Source organism: Tetrahymena thermophila (genome assembly GCF_000189635.1).
Source record: "Tetrahymena thermophila SB210 genomic scaffold scf_8254431, whole genome shotgun sequence".
Lineage (NCBI taxonomy): Eukaryota > Ciliophora > Oligohymenophorea > Hymenostomatida > Tetrahymenidae > Tetrahymena > Tetrahymena thermophila.
In genome coordinates this window covers 231,286-247,687 of record NW_002476212.1, presented here as the reverse complement: position 1 = coordinate 247,687, position 16,402 = coordinate 231,286, and the positions used below count along the sequence as shown (strand labels likewise).

At 21.8% G+C, this 16,402-nt stretch overlaps 4 protein-coding genes across 4 annotated transcripts; 1 reads left to right on the top strand and 3 right to left on the bottom strand. All coding sequences in view use genetic code 6, as the record gives it.

The window, feature by feature from the left end:
* Positions 1 to 1,168: 1,168 nt before the first annotated feature.
* Positions 1,169 to 1,735, bottom strand: TTHERM_00312670 (hypothetical protein; the record flags this gene model as incomplete). The annotated part of the gene is made up of 2 exons (XM_001033448.2): positions 1,169 to 1,535; positions 1,599 to 1,735. The coding sequence occupies 2 exons, from the start codon at positions 1,733 to 1,735 to the stop codon at positions 1,169 to 1,171; spliced, it is 504 nt and encodes a 167-aa protein (XP_001033448.2).
* A 465-nt stretch (positions 1,736 to 2,200) lies between these two features.
* Positions 2,201 to 4,359, top strand: TTHERM_00312650 (hypothetical protein; the record flags this gene model as incomplete). The annotated part of the gene is made up of 4 exons (XM_001033446.2): positions 2,201 to 2,989; positions 3,072 to 3,638; positions 3,835 to 3,998; positions 4,122 to 4,359. The coding sequence occupies 4 exons, from the start codon at positions 2,201 to 2,203 to the stop codon at positions 4,357 to 4,359; spliced, it is 1,758 nt and encodes a 585-aa protein (XP_001033446.2).
* Positions 4,360 to 8,019: 3,660 nt separating this feature from the next.
* TTHERM_00312640 (WD domain, G-beta repeat protein) lies at positions 8,020 to 10,293 on the bottom strand (the record flags this gene model as incomplete). Its single annotated transcript, XM_001033445.3, has 2 exons — positions 8,020 to 8,619; positions 8,869 to 10,293. The coding sequence occupies 2 exons, from the start codon at positions 10,291 to 10,293 to the stop codon at positions 8,020 to 8,022; spliced, it is 2,025 nt and encodes a 674-aa protein (XP_001033445.2).
* Positions 10,294 to 11,673: 1,380 nt separating this feature from the next.
* On the bottom strand, positions 11,674 to 12,678 carry TTHERM_00312630 (hypothetical protein; the record flags this gene model as incomplete). Its single annotated transcript, XM_001033444.2, has 1 exon — positions 11,674 to 12,678. Exon 1 carries the CDS (start codon positions 12,379 to 12,381, stop codon positions 11,674 to 11,676), a length of 708 nt encoding a protein of 235 aa, XP_001033444.1. The 5' UTR covers positions 12,382 to 12,678.
* Between the last annotated feature and the right edge of the window lie 3,724 nt (positions 12,679 to 16,402).

Here is a 16,402-nt window from a genome sequence, read left to right as displayed (position 1 = left end):
ATATAATCTATTAATATTTTTTATCTAATATTTTTTAATTATTGTAAGCAAACAATTTTTTGTGAATAATTAGTCATCTCTTTTCCTTAACATAAGGTAGAGAATAAATGCAACATACTTTTCTGCTATATCCTATCATTTGTTTAATTTTATTATTTAGTTAAATATTTTTAAAATACATATAAGGTTAGTTATTCATTTGGAATCCTCTAATAAATCAACCAAAATTACTCAAAATCAACTAATTTAAAATGATTTGATAGATATTTTTCTTAAATATGTTAAAACTATTTCTCATTTTTATAATATATCTTTACTTACATTTTTATATAAATAGTTATTACTATATAAATTAATAAAAATATTCTAAGATATTAAAAATAATAATATGATTATAATATTGAGAAGGCCTAATTGCTTTCACTATAAAATTTTAGCATTTAATTTTTGCTATTAACAATATAAAAAATAAAAAACTAGCTCAACACATCAATCAGAAAATAATTATCAATAAAAACCGAAATAAATAAATATAAATCATGCAAAAAGTAGATCTTAATTATACAATTTCAAAAAAAGTATTAAATAGAAGCAGTTTATTGTAGTAATTATTTTTTCAACTCATATAAGTAGACATTTTATTAATTAAAATATAAAAATTTAGATGATTTATGCAAAGAAATTTATTTTATTAAAATACTTTAATAAATCTAAATACTCTAATATATCTGTTTTTCAGTCTTTTAAATTAATTTTTAATGAAATTTGATATTTTTTCTTTTCCTTAATATTTTCAATATTTAAACATTATTTTATTTTAAATAAATAAAAAGATTTATGGTGTATAAAAAGATTATTAAAATTTGTATAATTATTTTTATCTTTTAATAATGTAGAAGTTACTTAATAATTAAATAATAATAATAAGGTAAATACAATTTATTTTTAACAAATATTTCTAATAAAATATAAAAAAGAAGTAGATTTATCTTTATTTATTCAAGTTAGATAAAAATAAATAAAGATAAAATATGCTAATTGAGTGAATTAATTAATATATTTCTATAATATTTATTGCTATAAGTATCAATTATATTGTAGTATTGTAAAAATTTCAAATTTTAATTAATTTTATAGATATTTTTATACACAAGTTAAATTAATTATATCAAACGATCTTAAATGCCTTTTATGCTTTTTTCTTTTTTGAGGTTTTTATTTCTACTTCAAAGTTTCTTTTTTTATCTTTAGAAGGAATCTACCTTGTTTTTGATTCTTTTTCATCAAAATCATCATCATCTAAATTTTTATTACTTTCTGTGATTTATTGCTAGTTTTTAGATGTGTTATTTTCATCGTTTTCCTTAATATTATCAGTCTCTTTACCAGTTATTTCTTTTGCCACTAATTGGCTTTTTATTTCTCTTTCCTTTTTCTTTTTTTCTAGTTCTTTTTTCTTCTTTGCATCAAAGTCATTTCCTACTAATTACTTTTTTGTTATTCCTTTCACAACACCTGCACTTTCTCCAAATTACCTATTTAAAAATGTATTATTTGATTAAGTCTACTTATTAGTTTATTAAAAAAATATCTTTTACTCTTCAGAATAGCCTAATCCCATACGTCTATGAGTGTATTAAAAAATGCTTTTCATATCTTCAAAGTCTGTATATTCCTTTTTGTTTGACTCTGAAGCTTGTGCTGAATACTAACGTTAATTTTATTGTTTTCCCATTACTTTTATAAATTAAATTGAAATATCTAGATATTAATTATTACCAATAATTCTGTTGATTAATTAATCATTTAATTATTAATTTTTTTGTTTTAATAATTTTTAGAAAGCTGAAATTTCTAAAGATTAATTCTAATTTAGGATTTATATATTGAGTGTTATTTTTATTAATTTAAACTATAATTTAATCAATTTTATAAGTACCATGAACCATTTTTATTCTAATACTTGCAATTAGTTAATAGGCATTTAAATAGTAAAGAAAATAAATACTATTATTTTTACTATGATTTCTATAGTTTGTGCTAATTAATAAATTTTGCAAAAATTGTTCAGCATTAAAGATTTTAGTTGATTTTTTTGCTGATTTCTCATAAATTAATGTGATTTTCAGTAGAGAATTTAATATTAATTTATAAAATCAGTTTCTTAATTAATTAAAGAGATAATTATTTAGTTTTAAGAATGAGTAGTAGCAATTAGAAAAACAGACCAATGTTTTCAGCAAGTGTGAAAAACTTGTCTATTTCTACTAGGCCCTAAACTGCTCTTGCAGGAGGAGGATAAAGTTTACTGTTTCCTGTAAATTAGCAACAAAAAATATTGAGAGAAAAATATCCAAATGTTACAAGTTTAAGTCCAAAATCTATGCTGAAATTAAAATAATAAGATGATTAAAAAAGTTATTTTTCGGAGTTATTATCTTCTCCGCTGTAAAACTAGCTAAGAAATTAGAAAAGCCCATAGGCAATATCTTAAATAGTCTAACAAGCGAACTCATAGCTCAGTTCTTCACTAAAAAAAGGAGCTCCAAATAACATTAGAGTAAATAATGAATTAGCAGAATATGCATTTGAAGATTTGATTGAAAAAGAAGTGAAAATTTCACAAGAAGAATACGAAGAATTTAAGAGAAAATATCACAGAATGGTGTTTGATAAAAAAGGTAATTACTTATATACAAAATTAGAGCCAAAAAGCTTAGAGTAGCAGAGAACAATTCAGGAAATATATTAAAGTAAAAACACATCAGCTAAACTTAAAAAAGATTTAAATGAACGCTAAAAGAATTTTTAGCCTGAAAAAATTATCGGAAATCTAGTTAAGAGTTCCTAAGAATAGGCTACTATGCATCCAAGAAGAAAAGCTATTTAGGAAATTAAAGATAGAGCTATAAAAAGTTTAAATGAAATGCTCAGCTAAACAGTAAAGCAAAAAATCATAGAGGGAGCACTTAATGAAATTCAAAAAGCTGTATACATTTTTTGATTATTGTGAAATTAAATATTTAATGTACTCAAAAAAATTAAAATAATTTAAACTTAACTAAATAAAGTCAACAGAAATGAACAGTGAGGTAGAAAAGTTAGTTAGAGAAAACGAAGTCTTAAGAAGGGATTTAGAAAAACTAAAAGATAATATAGTTGAGTTGTAAACGTAAAATGAAAATTAAAACTGGAAAAATTCATGTCTAGTTAAAGACATAGGACAGATCAACATAGAATTTGATAAACTTAAAAAGAATTCATGTGAATTAGAAGGCTTCATCCCTTAATATAAGCTGTTGAACTCTAAATTTCCAGATTTAGATGCAAAACAGCTCATTTTTAAGTATGAAAAACTAGAAAACTTGTGTCTAGAGTTAACTAAAAAAATAGCAGAACTAGAAGATTAAAAGCATGCAATAGATGGAGAAAAGCAATAAATAAAATAAATTTTTGACAGATAAGCTGATGACCTAATGCTTAAAGACATAAATAGAGAAAAACAAATGAAAATGTACTTGGAAAAGCTCAAAGAAAAAGAAATAGAAATTAAAGACGCAGAAGAATACAAATAAAATTATATGCTTTTGTATAAAAAAATTTAAAAGATTTTTATTGATTGGAATTCACAAATTAAGGTATATTATTAAAATATCTTGAATAAGTTTAATTTAAAAATTAAAAAAATAATTATATTTGTATCTAGATAAAAGATCAAATAAATAAATAAAACTTGTTAACAAATCTAAAATTTAAAATTTGATGAAATGATTTTTATGAACATATTAAAAATTATCAATTAAAACAACATTTAAAAAAATATCTATCAAATAGGTTTATCCTTTAGAAAAAAAGGATGATAATGGACCAAAAGCTAATATTAAAGATCCTATGGAAATTTTAGATATTATGGAGAAGGAGATTAAGATATCAACTCCTGATAAGCTTCAAGAATATTTAAGAAAAATTATTGTTTCTGCTAATTTACTACAAAGAAAGTAAAATTATACAAAAATTTTGAATGTTATTTTTAAACAGACTAAAAAATTTATGTTTAAAAAAATTTGAATCAAATAATTATTCTAATTGGTACAAAATTATTTTATTTAAAAAAATATTAGATATTTGCCTGAATATGTTAATGAAAAGTTCGATCCTGATAAAATCTATGAAAGAATATTAAAACTTGTCAACAAGTTAAATGCTGAGAATTTCAAGTTAAAAGCATAAATAAAATAACTAAAAAGGACAGATTCTTTTGGGCACGATGGAGCAAATGATAAACAAAAAGGAGATTTAAATGATTCTCGTTCTTACTTAAACAATTCTCTTACAAAAAATTATCAATATGAAGAATGATAGTATAAAACAAAAATATCAAAAAAAAATAAAAATTGTAATTTATATAAAATTTATTACATTTATTAATAATTTTAAATTAACTAAACATAAATAATAACCAATATTCATTTTTATTAAATTTATCACTAAAAGCTAACATAAAAAATACTTAAGTCAAATAAAATTGTTTACGTTTAAGATTTTTATATAAAAGTAAATATTTTTTTCAAACAAAAACTCTACACAATTTTTACTTAAAAAAAACATTTTTCATATTTAAAAAGAAGCAAATCAATTATTAATTTATTCATTTATTTTAATTTTTGTCCAATTTATTTTTTTTTGGAATTTTAATTTTGAGAAATAATTATCCTAAATTTATCATAATAGTGAATAGTTATTTAAATGGGAGTAAAATAAACCTTTAATTTACCAAGGAGGTTATGAATAAATTTTAATTATCATTAACAAAAGCAGTTTTTCATTTACATTCAGTCCTTATAGATATTTAATAACAATTTAAAAATTTTAAATCATTCGTCACATTAAGAAGGGTAATATTGCATCACATTTTTAGGATTTACACGTTAAAAAAAAGCAAAATGATAACATAATTTACAATAATTATTAGATAAATTTAGACAGCAAAGATTTCGTTCAACACTAGTATTTTGAATTTAAATAATTGCAATTAATTTTTAAATTACTTAACTAAGATTACATAAAAGATACCCTACCACTAAAACCTTGGAAAAGAGTTTTTGTATAGTACTAAACATTATTTAGCAATAAAAAATAAATACTGATTGATAATTAATCAAAATTGTATGGATAAAAGCAAATATAACAAAAGAATGGCAAAATAATTTAATGGATGTTTTTATTGATTGATTATTAGATGATCTTCACTAAGTGTTACTTTAAATTGGATAGAAATCACTGGTAAAAACTCTTTATATTCATCTTTTGTTTGCTTTAAAACTGTCCACAAAATAATTTAAATTAATTAAAAATATAGAAGATCGAGTATTTATCATAATCATTCATATAATTGTATTTTTACTTAAATAAATTAGCTTAGGAATTTAGAGGTTACTTAATTTACATGTTAATTCAATATCTCTCTATTTTTCTGCAGCTTACATAATCCAATATTGAAAAGTCAAAATAAAAATAAAAATACTTAAAATACTTATTTTTTAATAATTTTTTTTATAATAAATGCTATTTGAGTATATGAAAAATTTACATTTAAAATAAAGCATGAATGTAATTTTTTAAAAAATATAGAAATTTTCAAACAGGAAACTCTTTGATTTTTAAATTAATCTGCATTTATATTTGAGATGCATTTACCAAAACATTTAAAATCGGTATAAAAGCAAGATTAATTATATCCAATCAAATTTCAAATAAAAATAAGAATAACTTTTAGACTTTTTAATAAAGGAAAATACTTAATAAGGGGGTTTTTTAGTTTTATTTTTTAAAAAGTAAAATTAATATTCGATTGTATTATATTGAATAGATTTATTCTTTTATAAAATTTGAATGCTCTCTTAACTTTAATTTATATATAAATTTTAGAACATTCTTCTCATTTAAATATTCGAATCAATTATTTTTGAAAGTAGATACTTTTATTTGAATTATGAGTATTGATTTTTAAAATTTCAACAAAGCTTTGAAATTACTGTAAGAAAATGAAGAGTTTTCATAACCAAATTTATTAATAAAAAACTCTTTTCATAAATAAATTATAAATTAAATTTTTCAAACCTTCAACTCTTATTATAAAGTTATTAATTAGAGTAATTAGATCTGATTATATTTTTTACCAACTCAAAGAGCAAATAAATAATAACCACCCACAATTCATTCTTAGCTTTCTATTTTTTAATTTATTTTTCTACTTTAAAATAATAATGAGTATTAATTTTTCCTTTTTTAAATTTAATGATATTTAATTGGTTAAAAATACTCTATTCAATATTTTATTTTCATTTTATTAAAAAAAACTCAAAATCAAGAAAAATAAAAATGTTTGTTGGCTTATTTTCTTTACCCGGTTTATTAAATTTAAAAGTGATAAGAAGTAGATGATTTTGTTGAAAGCTAAGTATTTTTATAATTGATAAAAAATGTATATTTTGCAGTAAACAATCTTCATTCAATCTTAAGCTTAAGTGCAAATTCAAATATTTTTGTCAGATTGCTATTTTTGAAAAAATGAGAGAAAAATAAAATTTAACTCCATTTTAAAAATTCTAAATATTTTGTTTATAATTTGAAAAAGAATGTCTTAATTATTCTATGAAAATTAAGAAAAGTTAAATTTAAAATTAATAATTGAATGAAACTATGAAATTTTCAGTAAGATTAATAATAAAAATATTTGAAGGAAATTCTAAATTATTTCTGAAATTTAAATTTGTTTTCATTCATTTATTAAATAATTTTGATTTTTAATCAACTTTTATTGAATAAAAATTTGAATTTGTTTATTATTATAATAATTATTTTTGTAATGTCAAAATAGATGATTTGTTGAAAGACCTCGATTCATTTCCAAAAAATGTAATTTATATTTGAAGGATAAAAAATGTGAATAAAATTTTAAGAGGATAGCAGCAATATATTTTATTAAAAATTTAAACAACATTTCTAAATATTTTAGAGATTTTTCGTTAAGAAAATATTCAAATACTTTGCGGAAGTAAGATTAAATAAAATCAATAACTATTCACAGTAATATATTGTTTTTGTGGTATATCTATGAGATTAGAATTTATGGTTAATATTACTTTAAGAATTTATTGGTTTTAAAATTTAATTAAATCGACCAATACCAAGCAAGCAAGCAAGAAAATATGCAAGCAAAAAATTGATATTGAATTCAAAGCAATTAATATAAGCAATCTTAAAATGTAGATATGAAAATGATATGTTAAAAATTTATTTTATAGAATATAGACAAAAGCCTTTAAAAGTAAAAAAGAAAATAGAAAAATCTTTTATTCAGTGAAAATTGTTAATATAAAAATATATTATTATTGTATCTTATTTTATATAATGTAATATCGAAATAATTATTTATTTGTTTGTCTGTCTATTTAAGTTCGTATCTTAGTTTTATTCAATTTTATAGTACCACTATCATTTTTCGGCAAATCAATAAATTATTTTCAAATTTCATGCTGAAATAAATTTAACCTTTTTTATCTTTTCATTTTTAACTCTGCTTTTATTAAATTCTACATTGGTTTGGATTTGAACCATACTTCTCCATAAATTATTCCTATTAATTGAAAGTAAAGCATCCAAAATTATGGTAAATGATAATATTAATTTAATATTTTATTAATAGCCATCGGAATAAATGGAGAAGAAACATTTATGCAAAAATTAGTTTGTTTTGAAATCATAAGTAAGTATTTTATTGGATAATTATCAAATACTAAAGATACAAGAAAAATGCAATACACAACAAACAAATAATACTTTTAAATCATCCAATTAATCTATTCGTTTAGTTTTTTCTTTGTTCATTTATCAAATCGAAATATTTCGCTTTTTAGATTCTTAAGATTATTGATACAATTTAAACTGAGTAACTAAAGAATGATTCTTTTAAACAAAAGATATTAACTGATATCGCTACAGCTATATATTTGAATGTCAAAATTGCTCAATATTTATGTCGTAGTTGATATCATTTTGTGTGGATTCGTATAAAATAATATTTTAATCCTTTATTATTTGCAAGCACCTTACTTTGTTAGGATTGCTTAGAGTAATCATTTTAGTTGTGATTTCAATATTTCCTCTTTATTGAACTAATCCAATTATCGCTAAATTAGAAGTTTTACCAACTTATGCAAATATTCTATTCATGTGAATTGAAATATCGTATATAAAGCTATTTAGTTTTATTTAATTCAAAATTTCTAGAGTCTCAAATGAACTAATTTTGATAAATCCGTCAGCTGAACTAGTCACGAATTGTATATCCCTACTGTTATTGCCTCCTTGTAGTTTTAAAACTTTGATGGAATAAATAGTCTTAGAGTGAATTGTTTGGCTTCTGCAAACTTGTGGTCTGCTATAGCTAAAGACGGATAGAGATCCTCCTTCATCTCCACACAAAAATGAATCTTTACAGCTTACTGATTAAAGAGAGTAAATTGATCTTTGTATTGATTTCGTCTTGAATACTTTTTAGCCTGTCAAAATATTCCATCCGTATACTTCCTCCTCACGTCCCGCAGTCAGTAATAACTGTTGGTTAATTTAAATAGATTTATTTAAATCATTTACATTAAAAATACAAAAAATATTTAAAAAAATTGCCCTTATTTTGAATTTTAGGCAAAGAGTAAGTCGTATTTAAATAAATTCAAAAATATAGGAGCTGCAATAATTAATAAATAAGCAAATTGATTAGCTGAATTAATATTTTCCTTAATGAATTACTGGATTGATATTTAAAATTTTTAAAATTCAAATAAATAAATATATGGAAATTACATTGTTGTATTGATCATAATGGCAAGTGTAAATAGCATTCAAATGTCCCTCGATTATTCTTATGCATTTGTAATTTATTAAAGAAAATACTCTTATTTTATTATCACCCGATACTGAAATTAGTAATTTTTATTTTGGAATATATACAAGATCATTTACCGCATCATTGAAAGAGTTAAATATTTTTATTATTTTTTAAGTTTTCAAATCCCATATTTTTATTGTTCCATCGGAAGAGCACGAAGCACATACTGCTTTATAGAGATGTAAGACTCTCCAAATAGATTTTGAATGAATATCAGAAATCTTGTACTATGCAGTTCTGGCAGAGAATAAATTTTCTGGTGAGTTTTAACTATTCGCAAAATTGCTAAAAGAAGATGAGCTAGGTGCAATATTTTACTGGCCAATTTAAGAAACTTATTAAGTAGACTCAATATGTTTAGAAGCAAAGAATTAATTATTAGAAAATTTCATTAAGATATCTTCTGCACTCAATTAATTACTTTAGTTTTGATTTTTTTGAATGATAGGGCTTTCATAGAAAGGAGCAGAAATCAAACCATTTCGGAATTTCTTGCGTATTTCATTTGAAAGAGTGAAGAAATAATCAGAAATTTTTTTTATGTGATTGAATTACTAAATAATTTTCATTTAAATGTCTTTTTATGTCATGACTTAAAATGTTTAATCGCCTTAACTATATTCTTGCAGTTCTACGAATCCACCACCATTTGCTTGATCTTTGAGCCTTGATTAATTATCTATCAAAAAATGAAAAGAATTATTCACAAATTGCTAAACAACTTCACTAGAAACAGCTTCATTTTTCTTTTCAAATTAATTATAACATTCTTGTAGTTTCTTCTCATAACTTTAAAGATTATTAAAGCAATGGTTAGTAATCTTTTCCGCTTACTGTATTTATTCCTCTACAAATTGGTAAATATCCATAATCTGATTCCTGATACATTTTAAATAATTTATATATTTTTACTAAAAGCTATCTTTCCAGTCGCTACTCTAGAAACTAGAAGGAGAATTATTACCCCTTGCAGGCTATTGCTATTGTTAGGAGAACTCAGTTGTTTGAGTCAAGTTAAAAAAATCGTTCAAAGCTGTTGGCTATTTAACCTTTTAGTTGTAATAGATGCTATGAAAAGTACTTATGTACTCTTCGATAGGGATCACCTTGTGCCCTTTATGGTTCATTTTCTAATTTTCAGGAACACAATTTTATTAATTGATATTGGTGTAATTGTGAAAAGAATCGTTAATGCAATAGTGGCATAAAAGGCTTTTATTTTTGCAACTATCATCAACGCATATAAAAATTTTAGGAGAAGAGTGGTGCTACTTTATGCATCTGTCGTACTAAAGATAGAAGCCTTACTCTTCTTAGTTCCTTGCTATGCTTTGCTTCATTAATATTTTGAAAAAAAATTAATTCTTTTATGTATGAAATACTAAAATAGAGTTAGATTTAAATGATAATAACTTACTGATTTAAAAGTTTTATATAAATAAACATGTCTTGATATTATTCTATTTAAATTAAATTTTCAAATAGCTTAATGCTATATTTAATAAAGAAAAGTATTAAAAAAATTTTTTTTGGTTCATTAACTATTACAAAAAGACATCATCAAATTTGTTAAAAAGCTAAAATCAAATTTACTAATGTAAATACTATTTAATTTATTACTTGATTAAATTGATATAATGCATATCAAAAATAGACTTTGGTTATATGATCATATAAATATGTAATATTATATTTGTTATTACACTATATATCATAACAATTTAATTAAAATCTTTAAAATACTCACTAATAATGTTTCATTAAATAAATATAATCATAAAAATTCAAATTATTTAAAAAATGGTAAATTAATTAATCACTCATATAAAAAATGTTGAAAATGCATACATTTTAAGTATATTTTGAAAAATACTTAGCCTTGTAAATTTTTATTAGCTTAAATAAATAAATAAAAAATAGCAAAATCAACCAGCTAGCTTTTTTTTTGATTCTCAAAAAATATATGAAATTAAAAACACTTAATTAATATTTAAAAATTAATTATCAATCAGAAATAATTGGATTTTAAATAGTTATTTAAAATGTAATCAGCTTGTTATATGCTATTAAAGTAAGACTAAACTAAAAATATAAAGTTAAAAATTAATTTTACTAAACAAAAACAGAAGAAACGTAGGAAAAAAAATGCGTTATTAGTTTTCGTAAGAAAAGGTAGATAGGTTGATAGATAGATATATATTGTAACAAATAAGAATATAAATATTTTGATATGTACACACAATAAATTTGTAAATATTAAACTTATAGTTTTATAATATTATTTAAAATACTTGTAAAATTAAGATTTGTTAAATTTATAAATTAGTGTTTAATTTATTATTTTTTTGTTTGAAATTATTACAAAAGAAGAAAGAATTATTATGTTTGTTTGTTTGTTAGCTTGATTATTTTTTTTTCTCTTTTTTATCTGTTTAAGGCAGTGCAAGAAAATATTTGTCAATTTTAAAGATATTTGTGATTGTTTGTTGATTGTTAGTTAGATACATAGAAAGAAATTAAGGAAGATAGTTGATTTGTTTGTTATTAGTAGATAAATAGTTTATTGGTTGATCGGTTGGTTGACCTTTAGGAATAGAAAGATAAACAAATGGTTATTTATGTTAGAATAATTAATTAGTTTTTATTTGTTTTAGTATTGATATTGTAAGATTTTTCAATAGTTTTTGATGTGTAAGATTAAGATATTCTCAATGGGCAAATCAGTATTGAGGTTAGAAATTAGAATTGAAAGTAGGTATGTTGTTTCCACTGCTATTTCTTTTACCAAATTACTTTAAGATAAGTCCTCCTTTTCCTGTATCAACACAGGAGAGTCTTTTACGCATAGCTTCCATTTTAGCGTTTTTACCGCTTTGTTCAGGAGTTTATTGCTTGGAAGAATAAGAAGAGCAAGAAGAAGCTGATAAATTAGAAGAAGAGCGTTAAACAACCTAAGGATGGTATTAATTCTAATCAAAAGATTAATGATACAAGTAAGCTTAAGGGTTATACTATTATGGATATTATTGTTGAGGGTAGTAAGGTTACTAGTAGTAAGGCTGTTATTACATGGGGAACATAGGAACTTACTATTGCATAGGAACGTGATGGTATTAGAGCATTCCTTAATTGAAATGATATTAATAGTATTATTATTGTTAATATTATTGAATTTACTATTACTAATGGTTATAGTAGTTCTATTATTATACTCTCATTTAATAGTGGTATTATTGTTACTATTATTGGTAACTATTAGCGTAAGGAGATGAGTATGAATTTTAAGATGATGTTTGAGAGAAGCTGGTATTTGAAGAGTTGTATTGGGAGAGGTCTAATTATTGACTATCTCCTTCAGTTTAATCGAATTATTCTGAATTACTTCTAGCAGAGTTGAGGGCAGGGTAGGTGAAATTTTCAAGCTCCATTTTTATGTTAGTTAGTTAGTATAAATTAAATGACTTAAATATTTAAATTGATGAGGTGTTTGAAGACTTTTTTTTCTGGAGAGAGTAAGTAAGTAAGTAATACAATATATTTGAGAAGTTGTTTATGAACTTTATTATTTAGGATTTGTTTGTTTAGCAATAGATCAGTGACTCGCAAATAAAGTAAATGCAAATAATGTATTTATGTTTTAATTTATTTGACTTTTTTTTGTTTCTGATTGAATGAGAGAGATCTTTGTTATTTTAAATTTTTTTGTTCAATTTGATTTTATTTAATTAATTAATGATTATAAGAATAACAAATAGGAGCTTGAATTATTTGAAATGTATTGAAGAACATTATTTGATTGAATTTTCATGTATTAATTGTAAATTTTGATTTATTTACCAAGAAATCGAATATTGGTTGGTATGTAGGTAATCAATTCCAAATCTATGCACTCATTTACTATATTAACAAATTAACCATCAAAAACTATTGCTTAATTAATTTTATATGGTAAATTTTTATTCTTTAGGTCTAACAAAAGTGTTGCAAATTCCCACAAAATAAGCTTCCTTACTTCATATAATTATTCTAAATCCATAAATTTATAATTGACTTTTCTTTGTTTTCCATTTATGTGTGCCCCACCGCTTCATTCATTCATTTATTAATAAATTCATTAATTCATACATAGAAAATTTCATACACATACATTTACTATTATTCATTCATTTTTTATTTATTTAATTACTTATAAGAATTTTAAAGTAGAAATTTAGTCACATCACTCATTCACTCACACTATTTGTATTTTTCTGGGAGATCTATTTAAGCTTCTCATTACATCAACATTCAATCTTTTCTCAAATTTAATTATTTTTTACACAGATTTTGTTTTTTGGAAAACAAATCTTTTTGAGAAGGCTAAATATTATCTTTTATTTTTTCAAACATAAAATCATACAAATAGACATTTTTATCTATACTTAATTTAAAAAAAAAGCCAGTTATATTGTGAAATATTTTCAGCACCGCTGCTTGATTAAATGTGTATTCTCAAAAATATACCTTCTTTTTGTTAATATGCAGAGTAACAATAACTTTTTAAATAAAATTACATGAATTATGTTCGAAAAAAGGGAGATTTTTTTTTATCTAAAATTTAAAAAATAAAAAGATCCAGTAGCTAAAAATTGAAATCATGTGTTAACTCATAACGATCATCCACTGATCATTCAAGTAGATTTTTAAGTAATATTTTATTAGAAAAAGGTAAATTCTTTTTTTAGAAATATGTATGATTCATTTTAAATAAATCTACAAGTATTTGCTTTGTTATAGTGAAAATGTAAAATATTTACTTCTATTTAGCAATAAATTAAAAGTAACAAAAACAGTTTAGGTTACTTTCATTGATTACTAAAAATTGCAAAAATATTTTTTTTAAGCAGACAAATGTTTACAAAACACGATTTTAAAGTGAGATGAATAGTTCTGATTTAATCATTTCATTTTTGAAATGAATAGAAATTTACTATGCATTTATTCATTTATTTTAAAGTTACTTTCTTAATTTTAAATATGGAATTTTCTTATTTTATAGTTTTTATATAAAAAATACAAATTGATTTTTAAAGAAAATCTAAATTGTTTTGTCTTTATAGCAATTCACTCAACTAAGTAGTTATTAATTCACTTTTTTTAACAAGTATTTTTAGATATTGTAAGACAGAAGGAATTTATTTCAATAAGGATTTATATTGATTTATTTTTGTTTTAAGAAAAAATATACTGGTAAAAGCTAAACAAACAATTTGAAATTTAATATTTGAAATGTTTAAAAATGAATAAGATTATTTATTAATTTATTTCATTAAATAAATAAACTAAATAGGAATCATTTTTAGAAACTCAAATTATGTTTTGTTACAGAGTTTAAATCGCCATACGTTCCTTTTTGGATCTATAAAATTAGATAAGTATGATTAATTTGTTTAGCTATTTTTTACTATTAAGATTATTGTAATTTACTCACTGCTTTACCATTTATAGGAATATTTCCATTAATTAAATATTTTTTAATAGATTTTAGGCCTTTTTTGTTTCTTTCACCAAACAAAATTTTACTAATTCTAATTTGCATATGGTGGGGATTGGTTTCAGTAAGCAAAGATTTTGAAATATAATTTTGCTATCCAAAAGACAAAATCCTTTATCAATTCATAATTATACTTCTGTTATTTAAATTTCTGTGATTACTTTTGTATTTATTAATTAGATGGATTATTAAAAAATAAATTTCGACTAAATTTAAATACTTTTTGTTAACCATACATATACCTTGTTTTTAATAATTTTCTTTTCTTTACATTTTTGATAATTACATCTTAATCTTTTATGAAACACATTTTTCCTAGAAGATTTTCTTGTTTATTTCACATTCTTTTATTTTTTTTCATACTTTTTCCACAAGCATCAATCAAACTGGCTAAATATTTTTTTCATACAATAATATGAAAAGTTATCACATGCATGTAAGAATTAAATTTCAAACACATTTTATTTAATTACTGTTAGAATTCCTTTGTCACAAATGATTATTTACAGCGAAGCTATTTTTATTCATGGATTTTTTTGATGATGTATAGAATAGAAGAAAATTAAGCCTTTTTCTTAATCAGTCAAATTTTCTTTTCTAAAGCAGTAAACTAAAAATCACTCAGTGATAATGAAAACTAGATTTTCCTTAAGCTCTAAATTTCTTTAAACTATCCTTACACTTAATAAAAAATAAGACAAAAAGCTAAATTCTTATCATTTTTAAAATTTACAATTTACAAACCATTTAATATTTTCTGTTAGCACTATCAGAACTAAAATATCCCACCCTAACCATATTCAAAATTTTCTAATCCATCAGAATTAAATTCTCAAAAGACTTATTAAATACTAAATACCTTTACTTTTTCAAAGTCACATGCTCTAAACTAAAAAATTAATTAGTATTTATAAAAGGTTTTGAATAAAAATGAGTACAAACAAGTTAATCATAAATTTTATTTAAGTTAGTTATTTCTTTTATAAAACTTTTTTTTTTCATTTATTTCATGAGAAGAGATAAATTATTTAGTAGAAGCGAAATGTCACTTTTATTGAAACAAACTAGGTATCACAACATATTTTTAAAAAGTAAAGTCAAATGATGGCAGATACAATAAGCATGATGTCATTCATTCTCTAATTAAAATTTGAAATTTAAAAACTGTATTTCAATTGTCAATTTTGCAAATTAAATTTAAAAATAAACACATGTTCATGTGCTATTTTAAATTCTTCTATAAGTCGTTAAATTAATTATAAAAAGAAAAAAATGTGAGTGCTCACCCACTTACTTCACTCAAAAACTCATTAAAATTTTGTCAATTCTATTTACGAAATTTGATTAGCTCATAAATTTACAGAAAAATTTTAACTTTTATTAAGGGTAGCTTATACTTCTTATAATTGATTTTATTAATCTAATTTCAAATCTTTCTTATTAATTTGAATTATCTACAAAATGTCCCCCCTAACTTTGCTTTTTTTTTTCTATTTATTTAATAAATATGAATTTCCTCTTTTTAGTTTACTCTTTCTCAATTACTTCAATTTATTTTACCAAACGAAGTTTATCTTTTTTATATAGTAAGCTATTTTATTTTCTATTTATAAATACTAGCTTTTTGTATTGAATCTCATTTATTTATAAAGCTAAAAAGCATAAAAATATTGAAAAATAATAGTTAAATTAATAATTAAATAATTGAAATAATATTTAGAGTCAAAAACTTTATGATATTATATTAATAAATATAAGTTTTTTCTTGATTTGTTTATTTATTTGTTCTACATTTATATTAAGTATTTATAAAAAAATTTAACAATTCACCTAATTAAAATAAATCTAAATAATCTTCAAAATTACGTCAATATTAATATTCATATTAATTTGTAATAAATTCTATTATTATTATT